This window comes from Hyperolius riggenbachi, chromosome 12 (assembly GCF_040937935.1).
Source record: "Hyperolius riggenbachi isolate aHypRig1 chromosome 12, aHypRig1.pri, whole genome shotgun sequence".
NCBI classification, from domain to species: Eukaryota; Metazoa; Chordata; class Amphibia; order Anura; family Hyperoliidae; genus Hyperolius; species Hyperolius riggenbachi.
Window position 1 is genome coordinate 95721908 of NC_090657.1, and position 26837 is coordinate 95748744.

Here is a 26837-nt window from a genome sequence, read left to right on the forward strand (position 1 = left end):
CTCCAGGAGCTATCAGGGGAAGAGGAAAAAGAACCAGGTACGAATGCCTGTATCGGGTGTTTCCTAGGTGGGAAACACAGCAAAAACTGATGGGTGAAGTGGAGGAGGCGGCTTTATGCAAATTTTTGTATTGGGTGTGTTTCCTTGGGGGAGGAGCCAGCTATCTCTCATGTATATAGCCATCCTGGAGGATGAGGGGAGAAAAAAATCAGTCCACTCCTTTCATGGCGCCTCTGCTCTGTTACCCGGCACATGTTATTACACGTTAATAACTCTATATAGCCAATGCCCCAGGGTCCTCCTAGGTCTCCCCACCACCACCAACTTAACTGTTGCTCCTCGGGCCTCTGCAGAGTCTTCGTCAGAGTAGCGTATCACCTGTCCTGGCGGGCGCACTCCTCTGTCAGTCCGTGGCACTGTGCACTCCCTTCTTTATCCTTACAGGGGTGTCTCTCCTCCGTGACCTGGCGCAGTGCATATCATTACATACTAACAGGTCACCGAGAAGATGCAGCCAGTGGTGGATGAAGATAGGGAGCTCAGAGCCATGGACTGACACATGATTGTGCCCGCTGGGACAGGGGAGACGCTATTAAGCCAAAGACTTTGCAGGGGCCACATGGAGCAACAGTTAAGTTGGGAAGAGACCTGGGGGGTGGGGGGGGGCAAGGGCCATGGGCACAGTTTGTCAGGGAGGTCCCATAGTTAATTTTGCCCAGGTGCCCCTCTGTTGCTAGAACTGGCCCTGTCTAGCATACCCACCTCTTCCCCTTAACAGCCAGTTATACAAGCCATAAAACTGATAGAAAGTGAACGAGCTTCAATATTCAGCCGTGTCTACCTGCCTAATCATTCATTGTTGACTTCTCTCTAACAGGCTTTCTTCTCTCATCTTCAAAGCCCACCACACTACCTGTGCTCCAGAACCCCTTCCCTCTCATCTCATTCCCTAACGGTCCTTATCTATTATTCCTGCACTGACATTTCTTTTCTCAAGTTCCTCATTGTTTATCTGCTGTTTCTTCATTCATGTCCATCCACTTCTTTATACTTCACAGAAATAGAACAGAATGTGTTGTCTCTCTGCTCTCTAGCCTATAATTACTATAGAGGTAGACAACACCCAGCCAATTGTGGATAGTATCTGATTCTGAGCTCTTGTTAAAGCATCACAATAACCAGCTTCTGTCACTTCCATCTTACAAATGTAGCATAAATGCATCCCTTCCTCACTCCTGGTGCTGTCAAATTATTTATGCATGCCCTCATAATATCTTGTCTTGAGCACTGCAATATCATTCATGGTCTTCCATCTAACAGACTGGCTCTAATGACCTCAACCACTTGTGTCCTTCTTCAACACTCCCAGTACCTCTACAGGCTGACCCAGAGAATATAGGTAAAATGCTTAAAGCGGACCCAAACCAAATATTTTTTTAATTCAAAATATTTAGTTGCACCACTCTGACACATACAAAGATAAATAAACACTCTTTCAAGCCTATGAGCATTTCAGTGCATGCTTTTCACCCTTCTCTCTTCATAACTAGGGTTATACAGGTGGCAGCCATTAGTAATACCTCCATTGCCGGACACCACCTACTCCACCAGTTTGTTGGATTTTGTCCCGGCAATATGAAAGGAAGGGAGGGGTTCCTCCAATAAATGTAAAATATTTTATATTTGTCATCATGCAGCTGAAAAAAGGCTGCTATTTATTATTATAAGTTAGAAAATAGATTTTATTTCTGAAATCTTGTATTTTTAATTTGGATCCACTTTAACTCACACTTTTTTATAGCACTCCATATCACATCTTCTTTTTACTTTCCAAATATTGTAACAAATGTAATCACCACTTTTCACATGCCATTCTCCTGTCCTTAGCTTGTCATCTCCTCACACTTGTATCCAAGACTTCTCACAAGCATCATCCCAGTGCTGGAACTCCCTACTGCACCAATCTCACCTTGCTCTCAGCTTGGACCACTGACCTGAGAGAGATATGAAGGCTGCCATATTTATTTCCTTTCAAAAAATACCAGTTGTCTAGCGTCCTGCTGGACGTTTATGCATCAGTAGTGTCTGAATCGCACACCTGAAATCAGCGTGCAGCAAATGCAGTCAAACTAAAGACAAACTTTTCATCGACATGCTTGTTCAGGTTCTGTGCCTAAAAGAAACAGAGGCAGGGGACCAGCAGGACAGCCAGGCTATGTACATTCTTTAAAAGGAAGTAAATATGGCAGCCTCCATATTCCCTCTTATGTCAGTTGTCCTTTACAAAACCTTCAAGCTCACCCTTTAAATTCCACACTTCAGGCAAGCATGTAATGGATTCTAGAACCTCTACAAACCTGTGTATATGTCTGCCCCCACTCACAGTCCAGCTATTAATGAACCTGATGCCTCCTACATTACTCTCTTTTAGTATTGTGTATGTAGTATGACACCCCTGCCTCCTCTAGTAAGCTCTCAAGCACAGTTTCCTATCAACCATCGTTTCAACTTTCAACTGGTTCTACCAAAACATGTAGTTATTGATTGTTGGGGGTTCTCATTGTTCTAGGCATTACCTTTGTAAGTATTTATGTACTTGTACTGCTGGATGTTCCTATAAGTAATAAGTATGAAAAGTAAATGTGTTTACAGCATTACACATCTGGATTGGTCATGCTACTATCCACCTACTGTGTGTTACCCTGTGGAACACTACCCCAAGGAAGTTACAAATTTAGAATTCTGGAATGGCAAGACAATAGGAGACATTTGGACTCTGGCTTAAGTATAAATATGTTATTTTAAAAAAAATCACAATAGAATGAATACTAAGCAGGCTATATAATATGTAGGGATGGTAAATGAGATGCAAATAATTTTAACTATGCACTTTTTCCATGCAAATGTTTGCATCTTAAAATTAGCCTAATCAAATTCCATTTTGACGAAATTCAATTGGTCGATTCAATTGGATTTTCAAGCTGCATACAACATTTGCAGAATCCTAATCAGCTAAGAATTATTTGCATTCTATTGACCATCCCTAACAATATATAGCGCAACTTAGGAAATGTATCTCTAGAGCAGGGGTGTCAAACTGAAATACAAAGTGGGCCAAAATTGAACACTAGGACCTAGCCAGGGGCCAACCTCAATGTCTACTGGCCACCTTATAAAGTTCCCTGGTGTCTAATTGCCCCCCTCCAACTTCTACACAGTTCCCTGGTGTCTAGTGGTCCTTGGTCCTCCTACCTCCCCTGTACAGTTCCCTGGTGTCTAGTGGCCCCCACCCTCCCCTATACAGTCCCCTAGTGTTTAGTGCTTTCCCCCTACCTCCCCCATAATACATAGTCGTCACTGGTGTTCTAGGGCTTCACCTCAAATATAGAGTCCCTGGTGGTCTAGAGTGGGCCAAATATAATGCAAAGGGGGGAATTCTCTTGAGGGCAAAATTGAATGGATGTGAGGGCCAGATTTGGGGGGAAGGGGCGGGACATACTCCCGTGATATACCGGAAAGCCGCATCTCGCCTTACATTGCAGCATAGCCTGACCAAGCGTCCACTGAGACGCGAAACGGCCATCGCAGGCCCCAACTGGTGCTCGGTGCCCCCCCACCTCCACCACACCATCACTTGAGGAACAGTCATATGGCTGCAATGTAGGCGCACGATTTGTATACTGCAATAAAACAATTGGACGGAAGGTGCCCGGATACTCTGCTCTTTTTCTGTGTATTGGACCGCGGGCCAGAGTTTGACATGTATGCTCTAGAAGATCTAAAGCAATGTTACACCTAGGGCTGGTTCTCTCATGAAGCAAGGTGAAACATTATCATCAGGCGCAGAGATTACAGGGGCAGCATGTTTGTACTGTGTTTACACTAACAGCATGCAGTCAGAGTAGGAGGAGAAGCATCAGGAGAGCGAGATGAAGAGGTCATCATTGGGGAAAAGCAGCTTGTTGTGCTGTGTGAGAAGTCTCACAGTGTGTAAGGAGGGGGGAGGCAAGAGAGCAGCAGTGTTTCATTTGACTTGCACAGCAGAGGGGAAGAGGTGGCACTTCTGTCCTGAGGAGGAATGGAGTGGCTGAGGGTGAGCAGTTTGTTTTTTTTACAGACTCACAGTCAGCCAGTGTGCTATTGTGTTGAGCTGCAGCATGTCATGTGAGAACATTAAATGAAGCAGAGTAAGTTGTCAGGTGCTGTGCGATAATTCCAAATGGGGGGGGGGAGGGTTGGCACATTACTTACAAGATTTTCTCAGGCAGCAAAAAATGTAGAACTGGCCCTGGTTACACCAGATTATCTCCAGCAGAATGGGATGTATAGTGTCTGGTATAGCACACATTTTGGCCAGCATAACAATTGCTGAGAATCATTATTGCTTGCACACAGAAGCATCCTGCTATAAATACTGCTTTATCTCATGCAGTTGGAGATCAAAAGACAATTCTCCTGCAGTCTGGAGTGCCCAGTGTGGCACAGCTCAGTAATTGATAACGCTCCCAGGGGAAGATGAAATTGAACCTTTCAGGCATTAGGTTTAAAACAAAACGGGTTTGCTCTGGGGCGTTTAATGGTATGGCAAGTCTGTTGAAATAGAATGAACATTTTGACTGTAATTACATTTTGATCCCTGTCATTGTTATCACTTACCCATTGACGTGGTCGCTAATGTCTGTCGGCCAACAAACTGAGCTGGACCCATGCCAGAGAGAAAGTCACCAAACTGACCATCAGATGCCAGGCACATTCCACTGTAGTTTAAGCTGCAAAACAAAGGATATTCTTAGCCATTTTGTCATAACATACATTTAAGGTTGATAAATATTGCATCACCTCTAGGTCATTAATGCTGCACTACTCTGCAGGAGGGGCAGGCTAAGGGTTTATTGTGGTTGCGCTTGTCATGAGATGATGGAAAAAGCATGGAATCAGGATAGTCACATGTTTTATGGGAATGGGGTCTTATAATGGCCACTTGCATAAAGGGGGTGGGACTGTAAGGAGTTTTATGATGATTGTTTGTAATGTGGGCCAACTGTGGTCACACATGTAATGTAGGGGTGTCATAGTTGGCAGAACTGCCAAGTACATATCATGGTGGCTGCATTAATGTGGGTTAGATGCATAATGATGACCACACTTGTTATGAGAGTAAAGAGGTCATAGTGGATGCTTTTGATAGATATCGGATTTGTCTCATGGGGGTGGTGAGGGGTGGTTTTGCTAAATGTACCAGTCTGGTACACATAGACTGGAGCCTGGCAAAAAGACCATTGTTTCGTAGTTACACTCTGGGCTAAAAGTAAAGAAAACCAAGAGATGTACAAAGGCTGCACATGGAGGCTCCTTAAGTGACTTGCTGTAAAACTTAGACTAACAGCTTAGATTGAGAAACCTCCTTCTTAGATAATGGAGCACAGTGGTCTGTACACCCAGATAGGCAAAAAGTTAGAACTCTTTTCTGAAGAAAAACATGCAGAGATAAAACATACACCACCATCAGGAAGTGCAGCTTACTTAGAACAGAGAGGAACACACAGAATGAATACAGAAAATAACCAATACCATAGAGATCATCACTTCATTTTACAGACAGTAAAAATTGTTTGGGATTATATTATAGTATCAGCTGACCTTCCTAAGGCTCCTTTCCCACTTGGGACCACCCATTTGATACACTTTCTGCACAACCAAAATGCAGGAAGCCGGTCCCATTGTTAAAAATAAGATCTGCTTCCATGGAATGCAAAGTCCTGACCTGCAGCACTTCGACGGAATGGACCACAAAACAGAGGTTGTACGGACACATTGAAAGCCCACCAGACTGTTTGCCGCATGCGTTTCGACCTAGGGATTCAGTTCCACCGCAGCTGGTACACACTGCTCAGTCAATTGCAGGGAAGTATCTGGTACACACAGACCGGAGCCTGGCAAAAAGACCAATGAGAATCCTCCTTAGCAACAGGGAGGATTCTCATTGGGTCATGGTGGACTAATGGCGGCAGATGGTGGTGGGCAAGCGGACGGAGAAGCAGGTAATGTTAATGATGGTGCAGACATGCAGTGCGGTGGAGCGCAGCCCATCTTGATTGGATACGCTTTTACCATGCAGTTTTGCATTCGCTAAAGTGAGAACTGAGCCTAAAGGCACCATGGCCCAGCATGATCCAAGAGGTGCTAGAATAAAAAAAAAAATCTGAATTTACTAACATCTGATGTAACCTAGTGTAAAAAAATTAAATGACCTAGCAGCATGTGACTGCAGTACAGCTGGCTGTAGGGTTAATGTCCACATTTTGAACCAGAAGTCAATAATTATGAAAACAGTGGCAACTTCTTTAATTACAAGATGCAAAAAAATGACTTGACTGCAAAGGACCAGCAGAGGTCAATGAATCTGGAGAGTCGACTTCTGGAGGGGAAAGAGCACGTGGTATAAATATACTCCAGGTGGCGGACTGCTGCTGGTCTCTATCCTGATTGGTGATAAGGAATGTGGCCTAGTGCACACCAGAGCGGTTCGGCTGCGTTTTGCGATCCACTTGCGGCTGCGGATACGCTTGGGTAATGTATTTCAATGGGCTGGTGCACACCAGAGCGGGAGGCGTTTTACAGAAACGCATACTCCAGGGCTGCTGCAGATTTTGGATTGCGGAGGCGTTTCTGCTTCAATGTTTAGTATAGGAAAAACTCAAACCGCTCTGAAAAACGGCACTTCAGAGCGGTTTGCCAGGCATTTTTTGTTACAGTAGCTGTTCAGTAACAGCTTTACTGTAACAATACATGAAATCTACTACACCAAAAACGCTTCACAAAACCACAAAATGCTAGCTGAAACGCTACAGAAAAATAAGAAAAAGCGTTTCAAAATCTGCTAGCATTTTTGGTGTGCACCAGGCCTGAGAGGGCACCACTGAGTCGTGTGCTCTTTATTTGCTAGCATTGGAAACAAAGGACACTGCTCAGTTACTATAATTTATTCTGAAATTGCTGTATTATATGTGTGAGCGCTGCTAATCCTTTTACGGTCGATATTATAACTTCTTTAATGAGCATAATTATTAACAGGAATACATCGTAAAGCAAAACACCTGTATGGCAAAACACTGATAGAAACAGTCACACTCGCTAAATGTACCACTTACTACTTCTTAAAGCACACCAGAAGAGTCAGCCTAAATCGGAAAATGGCTGCTTCCATCAGAGGCTTCTCACATAAGTGTTGTGCTTTGTGGAATGTAATACGTGCCTTGAAAGGCCTCTCTGCTTCTATGAACCCGAATGACTCAAAGACACCGGCTTCTAAGGCCTGCAAAATGAAGAAAGGCTTAATGCCTTTAATTAAGAAAGATCCTTGCTGGCATCATTAAAATGAAGGTTAGAAGCAAGATCATGCTTCCCTGTGGTGTGCAATTAAATTTGTATAGAAGTACAGAACAAGAAAAGTGCATCATTCGTAACAATTAGAGAGATGGTCAAAATAAAACCATCTGATTCAATTAGGAGAGCATTCAGCACAATAATTTGCTGCGGCAGCTTTCTTCTCCTTCAAGAACATTCAGTAGGTCTTGTGAGTTTTTTGTGTCTCTTTAATGAACATAACTCTGTGTGTAAAAGGAATTGCAGTTGCAGAGCTACCAGAAAGTGGGAACCTCAATCAGAAATTAAGTGGGATAAAATTCTGACATAACATTTCATAAAAATGAGTCTTCCTACCTTTTACTACCCATACAGTTACCATATTAGCTTTTGTGCATAAGTATAATCCTCCTTTTACAATCCTTTTACGTTCCCAAAGTACAGTTTATCTGCTCTGAAAGCTGCCATTGTAATTTATTGCATAGCTGCTGTATTTATATATTAAAGGGGAACTGAAGAGAGAGGTATATGGAGACTGTCATGTTTATTTCCTTTTAGACAATACCAGTTGCCTGGCAGCCCTGCTGATCCTCTGCCTCTAATACTATTAGCCATAGCCCCTGAACAAGCATGCAGCAGATCAGGTGTTTCAGTGGTTCAGACTTATAAGTCTGATCTGACAAGACTAGCTGCATGCTTGTTTCTGGTTTTAATCAGATACTACTGCAGAGAAATAGACCAGCAGGGCTGCCAGGCAACTGGTATTGATTAAAAGGAAATAAACATGACAGCCTCCATATACCTCTCTCTTCAGTTCCCCTTTAAGCTTAGTACACATGATGCAATTGTTATTCTGCACCCAATAGCACTGTGGTTGCAGAGATCACTTAAAATAACCCATACTTGAAGAACAGTGTTTGATGAAATACAATGTAATTACTTATGGAGCCTCTGAGGAAGTGGCTTACTGCTGGAAAGTATAAGGCACAACTGCAAGCTCTTGCATCAATTACTAATATTGCCCCCCACTGTATGATAATAACTGATGGAACAGGAGCCAGACAATACTTTACTAGCATTTCTAATCAGATACAAATCTTTTTAATGTGTACCATAAAAGTATTCATCTTAATGCATTATTGAAATGAATTACTTGATATTTTAATGTTTGACAAACATACAGTTTTACACAGATTGACCCTGTGTAACCTCCAACTTTTTAGGAGGTAAAATTCCCATAACAGTTGTATGCAGCTATAAATGGTTATACAGGGCATTGCTTCCAGTGCAGTTTCTAGGCTAAAATGCACGCAGGGCGAGTGTGTAAAAATTGCGCCCCCCCCAAGCAAGGTATGGGTGCCCGCAGTATAGGTTAGCCAGGTCTAGTTGCACTTAGTATAGGTCCCCCCAGTATAGGTAGCCAAGAATAGGTATCCCAGTATAGGTAGCCAGGCATAGGTGAGCCAGTATAGTTGCCCCCGCTATAGGTTAGCCAGGTAGGTGCCTCCAGTATAGGTAGCCAGTATAGTTGCCCCCAGTATAGGTTAGATAGGCAGGCGCCCCCGGTATAAGTTAGTTAGGTAGGTGCCCCAGTACAGGTTAGCTAGGTGGGTGCCTCTACTATAGGTAGCCAGAATAGTTGCCCCCAGCATAGGTTAGATAGGTAGGTTCCCCCCAGTATAGGTTAGATGGGTAGCTGCCCCCCAGTATAGGTTAGATTAGGTAGGTGCCCCCCAGTATAGGTTAGATTAGGTAGCTGCTCCCCAGTATAGGTTAGATTAGGTAGCTGCCCCCCAACGTAGGTTAGATTAAGTAGGTGCCCCCCAGTGTAGGTTAGATTAGGTAGGTTCCCCCCAGTATAGGTTAGATAGGTAGGTGCCCCCCAGCGTAGGTGAGATTAGGTAGCTGCCCCCCAGTATAGGTTAGATTAGGTAGCTGCCCCCCAGCATACGTTAGATTAGGTAGCTGCCCCCCAGTATAGGTTAGATTAGGTAGCTGCCCCCCAGCGTAGGTTAGATTAAGTAGGTGCCCCCCAGTGTAGGTTAGATTAGGTAGGCGCCCCCCAGTGTAGGTTAGATTAGGTAGCTGCCCCCCAGTATAGGTTAGATTAGGTAGCTGCCCCCCAGCGTAGGTTAGATTAAGTAGGTGCCCCCCAGTGTAGGTTAGATTAGGTAGGTGCCCCCCAGTGTAGGTTAGATTAGGTAGCTGCCCCCCAGTATAGGTTAGATTAGGTAGCTGCCCCCCAGCGTAGGTTAGATTAAGTAGGTGCCCCCCAGTGTAGGTTAGATTAGGTAGGTGCCCCCCAGTGTAGGTTAGATTAGGTAGGTGCCCCCCAGTGTAGGTTAGATAGGTAGGTGCCCCCCAGCGTAGGTTAGATTAGGTAGCTGCCCCCCAGTATTGGTTAGATTAGGTTGGTGCCCCCCAGGGTAGGTTACATTAGGTAGGTGCCCCCCAGGGTAGGTTAGATTAGGTAGGTGCCCCCCAGTACAGGATAGATAGGTAGGTGCCCCCCAGCGTAGGTTAGATTAGGTAGCTTCCCCCCCCCCCCCTTCCAGTATAGGCTAGATTAGACAGGTGCCCCCCAGTATAGGTTAGATAGGTAGCTGCCCCCCAGGGTAGGTTGGATTAGGTAGGTGCCCCCCATTAAAGGATAGATAGGTAGGTGCCCCCCAGCGTAGGTTAGATAGGTAGCTGTCCCCCATAATGGAGGGGGGAGCCGGAGCCGCGGGGAGGGCAACCCGACCTCTCCCTCCCTCTCCTGGGCCGCCCTCCGTGCTCCCCCCTCAGATGTAGAGCGCAGCAGCAGCAGCAGCAGCCAGGGAGGAAGCGCTGTAAACAGCATACCTCCCTGCGTTCCAAGCGCTGCTCTCTCGCCGCCGGTCTCTTCCTCTCTGCCTATACGATGATGCACACGTTGGTTCCTGTTAGCCGGAACTAGTGTGTGCATCATCGTATAGGCGGCAGAGAGGAAGAGACCGGCGGCGAGAGAGCAGCGCTTGGAACGCAGGGAGGTATGTTGTTTACAGCGCTTCCTCCCTGGCTGCTGCTGCTGCGCTCTGCATCTGAGGGGGGAGCACGGAGGGCGGCCCAGGAGAGGGAGGGAGAGGTCGGGCTGCCCTCCCAGCGGCTCCGGCTCCCCCCTCCATTTCAGCGCCCACCTCCCAACAGCGCCCCGGGCGGCGGCACTGGCCGCACGGCGCTAAAAACGGGCCTGATTGCTTCCTTTGTTCATTACTCCAGTCAGATCTACCCCATTTCACTGAAAATAAGATATACCCTGAAAATAAGCCCTAGAATGATTTTTCAGGATGTTTTAAATAAAAACCCTACTCCAAAAATAAGCCCTAGTTACAGTTCATAAAAAGTCATTAGTCAAATAGTGTCCATAGCGGTATACATGTAAAAAAGTAAAATAAACAGGCAATAGAATGCAGCAAGACAGATAGACCCTTCACTAAGGAAAGTAGGCACCCTCATAAGAATTTCACTCACCTCGTGGTTCAACTGCTAATGTATAACCTGGTGTATTTCCTACTTTTACTGCTGTTTTTGTAATAATGTGTTGAATTTTTTTTATGATGTATATACATCCTTTCTTTTTGTGTGACCTCAATAAACTGAGTTTTGTTTGATCAAAAATAAATAAATAAATAAAAGAATTTCACTCAAAACAATAATGGTTGGCAAGTGCCAGACTCTAAATTTAGATTGATGTACATGGACAGGGGGGAAATAGTCAATTATTTCATAAAAAATTCATTATGGAATTTTACGTTTACAGACTTTATTTTAATAAATGTATATGTATGTATATATATATATATATATATATCTGCGGGCGATTTCCAGCCAGCACACACCATGTGCGCTGAAGCAGAAGGAAATGTGATAATCCGCGGCCTTTTCCAGGAGAAAATCGCCACAGTCACAGAAACAAAGCACCACCCAGTATAACTTTGCAGAGGAGAATTCCAACCGGCAGATGGAGCTGTGGAGTGCAGAGGAATAAACCCTCTGAACAACCACAGATGCCAGATAGGAATTGCATGATTAAGCAAGATAGAACAACAGAGGAGAATTCCATCCAGCAGATGGAACTGTGGAGTACAGAGGAACAAGTCCCCTGTACTTCCACAGATGTCAGATTGAAATTGCCCGACTAATGTAATGATCTGCGGGCGGTCCTCGCACGATATGCACAACAGAGACAAGTGCGTTTACGGTACAGCCACCGCACGTTAAGCGAAACAGTGGCAAAACGTACCAACCCTAACTAACAAATGAACACAGAAAATGACGACAGACCAATAACGCAAACGCTTGCTAATCGGTTGCCTCACACCAGACAACAGCAAACGTTCGTGCTAGACAAGACAGACTGAAAGAGTAACCAATAGCAACCGCAGCCAAGGTTATACTCCAATAGTCAGACAAGGGAGATCCACCGCCTCTACCGCTAGGGCGAATGCAATCTAGGAGCGAGACCAAACGATTCACTGTCAACCACCGCCGGTGACAGTACAATCGCAAGGACAAGACAATACAGACAGGAATAAACAGTACAAATAAAACAGAACCTGACCGTACTAGAAGAAGTGCAGAATGCACTCCCCAAATATAACTACACTAGAATATTCGCACAGAATATAAAAAGGCTGAGGCTCCAAGGTAAGTTTCCCTAATCAGAAAACTATGTCGAGCAAGGAATTCTGGGAGGAAATGACATTTATACTAGAAACCTTCAAAGGAAGCAGGTAAGCAATTTGCGTGACAAGTGGATGCAAATCAGTCAGCCTTTCAAACTGACAGAAAAGACTCTTTTCCCTGCACTGAACCATGCAAGCTGCATAGCAAACAAAGCAGTCCAAGGAAACAAGTCCAGCAGAGCGAATTGTGACTATATATATATATATATATATATATATATATATATATATATATATATATATATATATATATATATATATATATATATACATATACATATATATGGTATATATTGTTCCCGAATAAATGCAGATTGTTGTTCATGGAAAAATAAGATATCCCCTAAAAATAAGCCCTAACACATCTTTGGAAGCCAGAATGAATATGAGACCATGTCTTATTTTCATGGAAACACAGTAACTTCTGTATTTCTGCTTTGACATTTTTTATATAAATACGATACATTTGTTATGAATATCAACTGCTCTCTTCCTAGCTATCTATATGAACAGTAGAAATAACATACTAGCAAGTCACTTCGGTCTCCAATACAACTGGCGAGGATGATTAGGAATGGTCAATGAGATGCAAAGAATTCCAAGATTATGCACATTTTATATGCTAATTTAGTATGAAAATGGACCAATTAAATATGAAATTTGCAGAATCCTTGATTTCACTTTGTAGCTTCCAGCACATTAGTGCTCAGTGCAGTCACAAGATCTCCTCTGCATGGCTGAGTAATTCAGCAGCAGAACGATTACACAGATCACCTAGCTGCACATGGGTCAGCAGCATTGACAAATGACTGCAGAGAGCCTACAGCGGAGGATGAATCGCGTAACGTGTACATTTCCTATCTGGTAGAGTCCACTGGTAGCGATACAGATGACAGTGATGTATGAAGATTCTCCAAGATGGGAAAGCTGTAAAGCTCCATGATGAGTTTTACCTGGAACATTACATAACAGGTCACTGGGAGAAATAGCTGTTGCTGCAAATCTTCAAGACAGGCGGCTGATTCAAAGATGTGAACATGAATGATGCCATGCAAGGTTTATTCGAGGACATACTGACGCTGTCTTTGGCAACTTCAGTACTTTCAGTAGGCAAATAGTTGTGTACTCTAATGACCTAATAACTTTCAGAAGAAGACCCATTTTCTACGGCATAGCTTAGAATCAGGCATCCTGAGGTCTTTCCACTTTTTAAAGCAAACCGGAGTTAAAGCGGACCTAAAACCAGGACTTCCTCTCTGCTCTAAAAGATAAGCAACAGCATAATAACTTGTATAGAAAAACATGTCCTTGTAACAGTTTGTAGAGCTCATTTAGAGATGCTGCAGTGGTACCTCCTGGTTTGCTGGGAGCACATATAGGGTTAAATTACTGTGATTACATATAGCCTGTCTGAATGGCACACTGTGCCACAGATTAGACTGAGCTGACAGCTCAAATTACAGTGGCTCATTACTAGCAGATAAGGGAGATTTAGACAGGCAGTTATCCCTAAATCCCTAAATACAAACAGATCTTAATCTTAATCTGCTCTAACGCCATTGGCTGCATCCTTGTTGCAGGTGTGTGACTCGGAAACAGCTGAAGCCTAAAGCTCAGCATGACAGCCAGGCAACTGGCATGGTTTATAAGGGAATGAAGATTACAGTCCTTGTATTCTTCTCACTTCAGGTTCCCTTTAAGCTTACACAATCTCTATTAAAATTAAGGAAGTCTCGCTTTAAAAAATTTAAAAGTGGGTATTTGAACAGAGGCGTCAAAAAAAGGATAACATATGCTATTTTATCCTTTTGTTGGTAACTCTATTTAAATACCTACTGTTATATTTCGGTCCACCTTCCCCTATCTTCTATCTGCAGAGAGCAACTTCTTAACCTGAGTGGGGTCAGGTTTAATCTCCCCACCTGCATAACCAGTGGTTGGATTATGATTTTATTCGTCACCAGGGGTCTCAGTGGATTTTACAGGGAAGTCAATTGGTCAATGTGCGGATTACATCATCCCAGTTCACTCACTTTTCAGGAAATGGGTTTGGGGAAAAGAGGTGCTGTTGAAGGCATTTCTCCATTTCTAGGTTGAAATGAGTGGATTGTATTATGTGAATCAGAGCAGGAATGCGGTCATAGGCCCATTCTTTCAGAATAGCTTGACGTGCAGAGCATAAAGTATGTACAACTATTTTTCTATAGCTAGTAGAGATATTGTCTATTCCTATCACAAAGAGAGCCATATCTGGGGTTAGTGTCAAGACTACTCCTATTATGATGGTAATTAGATGGGATATAGAGGTCCATAGTTGTTGGATCTTTGGACAATCCCATAGCTGATGATAAACAGTGCCTATCCTACTGCAATCTCTCTAGCAGTCAGGAGATTGATCTTTGGAGAAGCTAGCCAATAGGCATGGTGTTAGATACCACTTGGAAAATATTTTCGTAGAGGTTTCCAGGTGGGTAGTACATTTAGATAGCTTCCTCAAGTTGTTGTGAGCTCTAACAAAAAGATTTGTCATTATAGGTATTTGCATTTCTGTGGACCAGAACAAAGCATATTTGTCTAGTGTCAAAGGTTTCTTTCGTATAAGAAATTGGAACCAAGCAGATATACTCCTAAGTTGTATATGGCAGTCTATGAAGATCATTAGTTGTCGAGGGTTGGAAACATCTGATAGTGGGTGGGAGCGAATCCAGTGGTGTACTTGAAGGTATTGTGGAGTTAAATCCAGAGAATTTAACTGAAAGTATAGAGAAGGGTAGGAGTTTGCCCTCTGTGGAGATGTCTGAAAGCAAATGTATGCCCAGGGCTTTCTATTTCAGGTGTTGAAAATCCTGGATAACTCTGGAGAGGGCAGAGATTGGTATGGGGATCGAATATTATTTTAATATACTACACTTTAGGAAGCTTGTGGTATAACATTTTGCCTCGCTTTAAAAAAATAAGCCTGTAGGGACTGTAACAAGTGTTTGCATTATCGGTACTTCCTGGGACATAATTATAGCTCCTTCCCAACCCTCGGACCTGACCAGTCTCATACCTCTGCATTGGTTACAGTTGCTTCTATGGTCATCTCCTCTACCAGAAAGTACTAACAGCAGAAGGACTGGCTTATGCTCCCTGCACACTTGGGCCCACTTAGGAGAAAAAGTGAATTGAATTAGGGCTTTTGTTTTGAAAAGACCAGTAAGAAGAAGATAGCAAGTCACATTACGCCTAATCACACACGTAACTTTCCAAGATTCAGACTCCTATATTATCTAGCACTAATAGGATGGGAAAGCCAAATGTGAGGACACCCTACCACCCTTAATATAGATACGCAATTGGGGTGTCTGTGGGAGTTTAATTGCGATAGAGGTAATATCATACAAAAGGAAGGTCACATGTCATTGTTCAGCTTATAATAAACATCTTTTATTACAACATATCTAAAAATTACACAAACAATACAGATATAAAAAGAGATGGAACCTAGGGTTCTAAACGATTGACTATACTTCATAATCATGTGGTGTATATATACAGTACAAGAAATTACCGACCTATTAGGTTGGATACAATAAGTATCCGACTGACTAAATGACGTATATAATCATTAGGTGTTATATAATGAAGGAACAATATATCAAGCCCGAGCAATTAGCTCGGCGCGTTTCGTGAAGCACAGCGCTTCACTTTGGGAGTGTTGTCAATATTTCTCATGAACGCTGTCAAATTTCAATTAGTGCCACCTGCTTTCATTCAGGAACCAGATTAAGAAACACAGAGTAGGACCATTCACAAGGCAACCTAAGGAGGAGCATAATGCCTGGTAGGTGACTAGAAGTTTGGTTGCTATCTCCTTTAATATCTTGCCTCCACCCCATCTAGTGAATCCATGTCTGCTTTCACTGGCCAACCTGCTGCAGAACATGAAATTATGACTTCTCGCATCACTGACCAGCAGCTCTTTTCTTTTTCCAAAGGATCCTGTGTTGTAAATAAGTTGTCCAATATATGCTCAGTGCATTGGCTGCCACCAACTGGATCTTTGCAGCACCCTATAATCTGATGGATCCTCCATCTTCTTCTAAGTGTGATTTTAATTTATCCTAAGACCAGAATCATCAATAAAACCTATTTACGTAAGTGGTATTTCAAAGGAGTGCAATAAAATTACACACTACGTACTTGACTGGCAGCTATTAATTAGGGGGCTGAATTGGCAGCACACTTAGCAAAACACTTAGCAATTCTCAATGAGTGTACAAGTGTCAAGTGTTAAAAATGAGACTAAATTATGCTGGTCTGCTCATCAGTATTACCACTGAGGCAGGTTGAGAATTATACTAAAACGTATAGCCTATTTCTGCGGATAAGAGGAATTCAGTCCTCCTGTTCAGAACTAGAACGGGTTTTACTGGTCAGGTCATCAAAAAAGGACACCCAAAAATTTGGGCACCCAGAAAAGCTGATAGTAGAATATCGGTCAATTTATGTCTAAACTTTACACGCCCCTCCCCACCGCCTAACTTTAACCACCCATAGCTTATTTTAGCCACCCACCCCCGCAGATAACGTTAATCCTCCTACCCACCACAGCTACTAACCTTAATCCTTCACTCTCCAAGGCTAACCTTAATCTTCCTATTTGCCGCGGTTAACCTTACTCCTCCTACCCCCTGCGGCTAACCTTAACGCCCCACAGTTAAACTTAACCGTCCCCTCCTGCCGCAATTTAACCCAAAAACCCACAGAAAACAGGATAATTTTCAGACACCACCTTAGGAGCCCATTGATTTACCGGTATGCATAGGAACGTTGGGTGCCCACAGTGGCCAATAAATAACCCTCATTTCCTGCTGTTGGACTTCTTTAGCATCTCAGGTGGTCCCTAAATCTTGGGAAAAAGGGTTAATTTTTTATATATTGTAGAATTAAGGGTTTTCCTGCTCAATGTGATTGCATTGCGGAGTTTTTAACTCATGTCTTGGCCTTAGAGCCAGCATGTGACAGGCTGAGGCTGCAATAAAATCTTGATGTAGATGATCATTTTTTTCTCTACAATAATACAGATTTTACTGTTGATACATCTGTCTTTCTTTAACAGATTTGTTTATTTCCTGTCAGGACAGGATGTAAAGAAAATTCCCTTAGATGCAGACCCAACATTGAAACACCCAAATGCGCTTGTAACAGTTTTCAATGCACTCTCAAACTCAAATGAGAAAAAAACAACTATATTTGGGCATTAATACCTCACAACACCACAGATAGTGAACCCATAAGGAACTGACATCCTCATACCTGAGACCCTGACACAACATGGAATAGTAGAGGTCTCAGAGGTACAAATAACCTGGAGACAGAGGATGTAAGGGTCAAAAACTGATATTTAAGTTTTGTTTTTATGTATGACAGCTAAATCCATGACCTCACTTTCTGTTAAAAAAATGACAAAACAGCAAAAGAAAAAACTTTAACAGTTGTACTTTATGAGGAATGCATCAGGAGTAATACTCCAAGGTGGTGAGAAGAGGAACAAGAAGAGGTAAATAAGGAAAGTCAGGAATAAAGCTGTTATTTCCCACAGGGCAACAAAGTTCACAGACCGCAAACTGTCAGGACCATGGTCATGACATCACATTGTGGGAGGGGCTAGACCACAATATCAGCCACACAGACCACCCTGATAATCTATTGCAGAAAAGGTAAAGATTTTTCATAAGGAAGGGGGTATCAGCTACTGATTGGGATGAAGTTCAAGGATAGCCAATAGTCAGGATAAGAGATGAGATAGCCAATAGGCAAGGCCGGCCTTAGGTTTCACAGCACCCTGAACGAAACCTGATTTTTGTGCCCCCCTTCATCCTCTTCACGCATGCATGCACACACACGCACTCACACACACAGGCCCATATGCAATTCATCTTTTCTCCTGAGATACCTCCTAGGACAGTGGTTCCCAACTTTTTTGATGCCATGACACATCACGCAGAATTCTCAGACCTCTATGTATAATAGGAAAAATACTATTAATAACCACAAATGGATGAAAAGAGTGCATTATCCTGAATATACTTAAAAATGAAGGCTAGAGCCTTTCAGGAATATTAATAAAAACAATCAGTGGGACAGTTAGCCACCCCCCCCATTTAGAATGATAGCATAGCACCGACAATCTGCACCACGCATCACAGCCGCAGTGCGCAACCCCCCCATTTAGAATGATAGCACAGCACAGACAATTTGCCCCACGCATTATAGCTGCAGTGCGCCCCCCCCCTGATCTCACGTGTAGGTGCCCTCAATATAGGAAGTCAGTTAAAGGTCTCCATCGCCCCCATAGGGAGCCAGGCATAGGAGCTTCCAGTATAGGTAGCCATATGTTGGTGCCCTCAGTAAAGGTAGCCAGCTATAGGTGCCCCCAGAATAGGAAATCAGGTGTAGCTGCCCTCAGTATAGGTAACCAGCTATTAGGCGCCCCCTTGGAAGCCGGCGCCCTGAGCGACCGCTCTGGTCGCACAGGTCAAAGACCGGCTATGCCAATAGGAAAGGATAAAAGATGAGGGCAAGAGATATAGGGAAGAAAAAAAAAAGGAGACAAAAGCTGTAAGAATATAATCAAAATCATTTAGTGAATTTGCCTAGTCTTATATAATTTTTTAATTTTAGAGAAACAGATGTATAGGATTAAAGTATGGGGATTACAGCTACATTGTTTTAGTGCTGCCTGTGATGTAACAGAATTCAGAATTTGCAGTCAAGGGAAGAAACAGCATCAGTGCAGAGGTTTGCTAATTATTTTGTATTGTTGTTTATGGAACGGGTCTCCTGTGATCAATAGAGGTGACATACTGAACACCATGTAAGGCCACAGCATGCTTCAGCTGAAATTAGCAAATACCTACAAAGCCAGTGCACACCTCCTGCCAGATTGCAGAAAAGGCTGTAAGCACACTGTTGCCGTGGCAACGAAAATGGCCACTTGTCTATGACGGCTGGAGACACAGCAGCGCTGACAAAAATGTGTGTCATGCACAAAAGAGACACAGGATGGGGTAAAGTTATCAGAAATAAACTGAACAAGTACATTTCAGCACTGCAGAGGATTACAAATAGTGCATTGGAGGGTGTTAAAAATAAACACAAACAATAATCATAAAGTTAGGCTTAATATAGAATATTTGCATTTCTATGACAGGTTTGGATGTGTAGTTGCAGCTTCAAATTTCCCATTGTATGTATCACAGAGCAGCAAAGAGAAATCAAACAGAAAAAAACAACCACTACCATGTAATTGCTTTATCTCTGGAGACTGCAAAGTTGATATGTGCTATACAGTATCTGTGACATCTGGTCACATGATCAGATCTGTGATGGATGGGGTACCTGTGTTCCAGTTCCAGTAACTATGCAGGTACTGTTTTGTCAGAATCCTAACTGCAGGGAAATTACAATACAGCTATAAAACAGCCATGAACAGTGTTGTGATATATATATATATATATATATATATATATATATATATATATATATATATATATATATATATATATATATATATATATATATATATATATATAATTTGTGATTAAAGGTTATTAAAAATGTATTTTTCGTTTCAATCTGCAACCAGCTGAGAATTAGCTTTCTCTAGCAGTGAACACAATCTGTACTTTATTGCAACGGTATAGACTGTCCTGGAGCTCCCACTTTGCTGCCTGAATATTAAGCTGCACGCAGCAGGAGCCTCCACGTTTTGAGCACCTGGGCTAATCCACTGACTGGTAGCAAACTCTGAAACACCTATCTACCACTTAGAAACATGATGGGATGACTTAGCTAAAGGCAAATAAGTACACAGGCTGAAGTGAAATAGTGCTATCATGGATCCTTGCAACATATACATCTGAACTGAGGGCTTTCTACTCCCCTTTTGTACATACACACTGAAAACAGCCCCCACTCTACCAAATATACTCCTCCCCTCCAATTAAAGTATATACTCGAATACAAGTCGACCTCGTGTATAAGTCAACTCCAATATTCAACCCTCTTGGGCCTCGATTCATCATTGTCTTTGCGATAACTTTTTCCAGTTTGTTAACCATTTACCGACATCCTATCGTATTAAAACGTCATGCTTACCGCTATTAACGGCAACATGACGTTTTAATACGTCGCGCATTCCCGCTGCTGCTACCGCCGTGTGCGCGCCGCTACCGCCGCCATTACCGTCGGGATCCCGTGCTGGGTGATTGGGGAAGAAGACCGAACGGTCCTCTACCCAATCGCAGTGCCTGGAGTAAAAGGATGTGACCGCGAACAGCGGCTACGTCCATTCACATAAATAGGAAATGTAACAGTTTAATAAAGTGTAAAAAAAAAATAAAAAATTCCTATGAGTGTTCACTAGCGCCATCTTGTGGCCAAAAAGTATATTACACCTACAAAATACATACATTTTCAAGTATATACACATCATTAATAAAATTACACTTCCAACCCTCCCCCCCCAAAAAAAAAAATTGTAAAAAAAAAAAACAGCTTAAAAAAAATAAATAGTTGCCTTAGGGGCTTTTTTATTCTATATTTTATGGGGGAAAATTTATTTTAATTTATTACATAGGGGCTTGTAATTATGGCCAGAACAAACAGAAACATAACCACTTCTATTTCAAAATAATATACTGTCGCCATACATTGTGGTAGGGACATAATTTAAACGGTTTAATTATCGGGACCACTGGGCAAATAAGACGTGTTTGTTTTATCCACAGGAGAATGTTTAATTTTAAAACTATAATGGCTGAACACTGAGAAATAATGATTTTTTTCTTTTTTTTCTGTTTTTCTCATTAAAATGCATTTAGAATAAAAAAATTCTTAGCAAAATGTACTATCCACAGAAAGCCTAATTGGTGGCGAAAAAAACGAGGTATAGATCATTTTCTTGTGATAAGTAGTAATAAAGTTATTAGGGAATAAAAGGGAGGAGCGCTGACAACTGAAAATTGCTCTGGTCCGTTAGGATAAAAACCCTTGGGGGTGAACTGGTTAAAGAGACTCTGTAACGTCAAAAAGATCCAATGGGGGTACTCACCTCGGGAGGGGGAAGCCTCCGGATCCTAATGAGGCTTCCCACGCCGTCCTCTGTCCCACGGGGGTCTCGCTGCAGCCCTCCGAACAGCCGGCGACAGAGCCGACTGTCAGTTCAATATTTACCTTTGCAGGCTCCAGCGGGGGTGCTGTGGCTGCTCTCGGCTCCGAACTACACGGAAATACCCGATCTCAGTCGGGACCGCTCTACTGCGCAGGCGTCTGCGCAGTAGAGCAGACCCGACGGCGATCGGGTATTTCCGTGTAGTTCGGAGCCGACAGCCGTCAGAGCGCCTGCGCAGGAGCCAGGAAGGTAAATATTGACGTCATTATTCTCGGAGGGCTGCAGCGAGACCCCTGAGGGACGGAGGACGGCGTGGGAAGCCTCATTAGGATCCGGAGGCTTCCCCCACCCGAGGTGAGTACCCCCCAGGGGATCTTTTGATGTTACAGATCCTTTTTAAATTACTGAATTAGAAGTTTATCAATTTCTAGTTGTATTCATCAAGGTTTTTCAGCATTTGGTGTGACTTTGATAAAATATTGATAACAATGCAGTAACCATTCGGTAACGTGACGATATTTCCATTTTACAGCAGTAATTTAACACAAGGCCATAAGATTCCAGTGGAATTGTGGGTAAAAAAGGCAGTCCTTTGAACACCATGTAGCAACATTCCGAATAGGGCTTAACACCTGGACCAGGATTCTGGAAGTGGCTTGGGACAATCCCACAATTTGGCCAGCTATGGCTTGATGGGAGCCTCTTCTGAAAAAATGTAGTGCAGCTAGCAATTTAGTTAACCCTGGCACTGCCTGTGTTCTCTTACAAGATGATTCAAGAGAAATGCTGATGTCCTGGTATAGCAAATAAATCCATTCTCTTGCAAATTGATATGGTTCTAGACCTTATTCTTGCCCTTCTGCGCCTTCGAATCACTCTCAGCTGATACATAACCACTTCAAATGGCTCCATCTTCTCTGTCAGCAATGATCTGACAGGAATAACGACAGAACAGTGAAGGAGATAACTAATCCTAAATGTAACGCTAAACCACACCCACTTTCATTTTCATGAATTGCACTTCCTTCCGTTTTATCGCATTATTAACTAATGATTACCGAATGCTCGCTAACAGCTGTAGATAACTTTGATGAATCCTTAAATCAACTTATCGAGTTCAGTATTTTACCAAGCTGTTGGTAATTTAGTCGATAAGCCTTGATGAATTGAGGCCTTAATCTGGAAATTTTTATTGACTCAAGTATAAGCCTACCCAGCAAAGATAATGGCTCACTTGGGACTGAGGATGGGTTAATGACTGCACTGCAAACAATATTGCAGCCATTAACTCCTCCTGTCCCTTAAGTGCAGCCAATACCTCCTCCAGACCCCCAAGTGCAGCAATTATTCACTCCCCTTCCTGCAGCCCAGTATTTCCCCCCTGCTCCTTTCCTTGTTAATTGTTGTGGCCAGGACTGTCAGACCTGTGTTTTCTTGGCATTTCCTTTCCTCAAAGTATCACTTACTACTGGGTACATTGCTGCAAATGGAAATGTCACTATTAGTACACACATTACTCAGTGTGCTCAGTGTTGCCCGTGACTCGTGTACAAGTCGACCCCTATACTTTTACGAAGTGAACAGATCTAAATTTCTAGACTCATTCTCGGAGTGTATATATATACCCATGCATACATATATACACATACATACATATATACACATACATACATATATCCACATACACACATGTGTATATATATATATATATATATATATATATATATATATATATATATATACACCAAGTTTCAGTTGGGAGCTATGGGCAAGCTGTTTACCTACAGTACTCACTGACACAGCTCTATGTAAGGAGTACAAGCTGTGCATAGCAGTGCATACTGTATATACTCACTCACACCGCCGATCCCAGCTCTATGTAAGCGCTACAAGCTGACACTTCAGATCTGAAGTCTGTGTGTAAAGGACATGATAAGCTTTGATCACTGGTCTCCATGCTTTCTACAACCACTTTCCCTCAAAGGTTTAATTTGATGGGCTCTGAATAATCCACAGAAGCCAGCCTCATTAATTCCTCTGTTCATTACTTTCTGATAATCTGTTTTACAGCTTGTGGCCACTTATACAGACACTGAAATCACTTGATTTTAGAGAGCAGCCTCCATATTGGGACCGACTGTAAAAAGTAAAGCTTGGGCATCATTAAGTTCCTTGTTCTTTATAACATTAATCAGTAATCAAACATACACACTCTTAGAGGGAAAGTATACTTTTGTTGAGAAAAACTCAGTTCTTCTATCTCCGCTGTATATATTTCAGGGAATAATGGCAATTTTTATTCTTTTAGTTGGGAGATACAATTACTTCAGGTGTTTAAATGAGTAAAAAAAGGCCCTTGCTTTGTGCAGCTAAATATGCTCGGAATTTATGACAACAGTACTCCAAACAAAGTACCTTTGCCAAGGCTGAAAATAACAGCAATTTGAGTATAACCAAAGTAAAAAATTCCTCTTAAAGCGGACCTGAACTCAAACCTCCTCTCTTCTCTAAAAGATACACAACAGAATAATAACCTTTAAACAAAAATCATTTCTTTGTTACAGCTGATTCAAGTCCTAAAATAAATATGCACAGTTTCTTATCTGCCTATCTGCTTATCTGCCATAGGCAGTCATGTGACACAGGGGTGGATCAAATAACTTGAGATTAGACCCAAATGAGTGGGAATTAGATAGCCTAAACTCTAAATGTATACATTTCTCTGTTTTCCTTCCTGTGCAAAAGTTCGTGTCCACTTAAAGAAGCAAAACAGGAGCTCTCGGAGTACACTGGGCTATTTATACAGAAGGCAATAACTATCGCTGAATAAGCTCAGCACAGCACCAGAGGACTTACTCATCAGCACTCTGCATGCTGATAGGTTATTGCTAGTCTCAGTGATTAGGAAGGCTAGATCAGGTTAGGGACGGGTGATAGCAACTATAAGGGTTTTGTAAGTGGAAATCTTTTACTTATACACAGTCCTTTGGATGTCATCACTACATGGCTCTTCTTATGATTGGTTCTTGCTGTTTCAGTGATATATTAAATTGGTGGTGACCGTTTGCTCGTGCACTGTACCTTGGGTGGTATCAATACAGGGTGGTGGTGATATATGTTTTATATGCAGTTTACTTATGTGTATATACAGTTTATATAGTATAATCTCATTAAAGTAAACACAGATATAGTAAAATGTCAGGTATTGTAAACTAAATCTCCAGGTCCTGGCCAAGCACCATTATAAGTATGTGGGTGTAACACTGGGTATAGTAAAAGTGGATATAATGGAAATATGGTTATAGTGAACCTATTTTTTGCCCTTTGTGGTACTCGTCATCTGGCTATAGTGGAAAGTGGGCAGATGCATACGTCATACATCAGTTGGAGACCCATGAGCCTTGATCCATGGATGGGCTCACAGCTATGCTGTCTACACGCTATTCTGGGCCTGTGTGTATGCTTAGCTTCAAGAAGACTAAATAGCCAAATTTCCTGACTTGGTGACTGATGATTAATAAAGTTAAAGTCATTTATGCTACACATTAGAAATACAAGGTACATATGCTAGATTGTGGTGTGTGAAGGTTTTGGATTACAATCTAGCATGGCCACAGTGGACCTCTGACACTGGCAGCCCCCCCTTTCATGATCCCTAAAATAGATATCTGTTGGGTCTAAAACCTAGTTTTAAAAGGAACTCGAGGTGTGAGACCTATGGAAGCTGCCATATTTATTTCCTTTTAAACAATACCAGTTGCCTGGCAGTCCTGATGATCTTTCTAGTCAGTAAAGTCTAAATCATACACCTGAAACAAGCATGCAACTAATATTGTCAGATCTGTCATAGACATCTGATCTGCAGGATTTTTTCAGGGTCTATGGCTTAACGTATTAGGTGCAGATGATCTGCAGAATAGCCAGGCGATGAGCCGCCTGCGGGACCAAGAGCAAGCTGGAGAGGATGCTGGGGCTCCTTGCGAGCTACGGGGTGCAGGAGGCAGCTCCAGGTAAGTCCATTTTTTTTTGAGGGGGGGGGGGTTACCACTCAGGGTCCCTTTAAGTCTATTTTTAAATCTTTGTTGAATCCCCCTCTTAAATTTGATAAATTGCCTAACGTCAGTCAAGTCTCCGACTACTAATTTATTTTGTGTTTACACAGGCAGGATTGAACATGGGAAGCTAATATATCATGACTGTCAGTAGTGTTGCTGAGTCGGGTTTACTCCACGTTCCTATGTGTATCCCAGAGGTACAACATAATTGAGGTGCACATCATCACAGGTAAGAATGTTCATATATCTATCCAGCATTAATGACGCTCACATTATTGTCAGTTCTGGGAAAAACGCAGTTGCTTGTCTGTGATTTAAGCCTCTCAGATTCACTCAACACCAAAGGCTTGACAGAATGGCGTTTAAATGAAAACTTTGCATGCTGGTATAAGCTTTAATTCAGCAGAATGTGCATTGCTGACCAGAGTCTTTAATCTGTGTAGCTGGCAGGTTGTGCTGCAGTGGTCACAAGGAGCGGGTTTAGGGGAAATCTCAAAGGACAGCAGCAATTTAACCAGAGACAAATTATTTTACTGTCCGATATTGGCAGTTGTCCCCTGATGTTTCATTCTAACTCGTTTTTTGTGCCATGCCTAATTACCTATGCTCTTTCCTAACAGCTTGTCTTTGTCTCTTGTTTCATTCGATAGGTATACCGTTACCTTTTATCTTATGGTTCACACTGCAAGATCTTTTTTTAGCGCTAGTGATTTGAAAAGCTCCTAACAATGCAATGCTATGGGGGATTCTTATAAAATCACATCACTCAAGTGAGATCGCCCAAATAGTAATACATTAGCAACAGCTTTTCAAATCTAAATCGCTTAGAAAAAGCTGTTGCAGTGTGAAACAGCCCTTATTCAGCAGGTTTGCTCTGTTAAAGGGACGCCGAGCACCTCTCATGGGCATGCCTTTAAGGGCTGGTTCAGATGGACGTCTGCGTGGTGTCGCGTTTGGGGCGTTGTGGCGGCTGCGCGGTCAGGGTTTCAGTAGCCTTCGTGCCGTGTTCCGATGTGGTCGCGTTTTTTCTTTCCCTAGGGGGACATTAGCCGTTGTGGTTGACAGCTTGAACGCTAACGAAAATCGGGACCCGAATGCCACGTTCGTGTAAACGCGAGCAAAAGCTCGGTGTAAACGCTCCCATTCACTTGAATGGGAGCGTTTGGCGCAACGTTCCGAACGCTTGCGGTAAACGCTCCGCAAGCGTCCGTCTGAACCAGCTCTTAGACTCTGACCAGTACTGCAAAGTACTTAAAGATGCATACCTTTCTGTAGCTTGTGCTCGCCGTTCTACACCAAATAGTTTTTGTTAAATCTCAATTTAAAAAATTGCGGCTGCCATCTTGGCTATGTTATAACTTCTGGGGCACACCTGTCTTCTCTGTTAGAGAAGTGCATCACTGAATGAAGCAGGAAGAGGAAGTGACACGCATGGCCATTGCAAGAGGCTCCTCCAGAGGGGTCATCGCATGACTTTGTTGGAAGTCGTCTGGCTTAAAGGCATGCCCATGAGAGGTGCTCTGAGTCCCTTTAAAAGTAAAATGAATTGAT

The 26837-nt window shown here is 42.7% G+C and overlaps 1 protein-coding gene and 1 long non-coding RNA gene across 2 annotated transcripts in view; one reads left to right on the forward strand and one right to left on the reverse strand.

The window, feature by feature from the left end:
• RIMS4 (regulating synaptic membrane exocytosis 4) overlaps positions 1-26837 on the reverse strand; it is a 266686-nt gene that overhangs the window by 30833 nt on the left and 209016 nt on the right. Inside the window, exon 3 of the mRNA XM_068264096.1 lies at positions 4657-4769. Coding sequence (XP_068120197.1) covers positions 4657-4769 — 113 coding nt within the window. The remainder of the gene's footprint in view (positions 1-4656; positions 4770-26837) is intronic.
• Positions 25114-26837, forward strand: part of LOC137542292 (uncharacterized) — a 31711-nt gene continuing 29987 nt past the window's right edge. Inside the window, exons 1-2 of the long non-coding RNA XR_011025392.1 lie at positions 25114-25241; positions 25394-25515. This is a non-coding gene — a long non-coding RNA (uncharacterized lncRNA). The remainder of the gene's footprint in view (positions 25242-25393; positions 25516-26837) is intronic.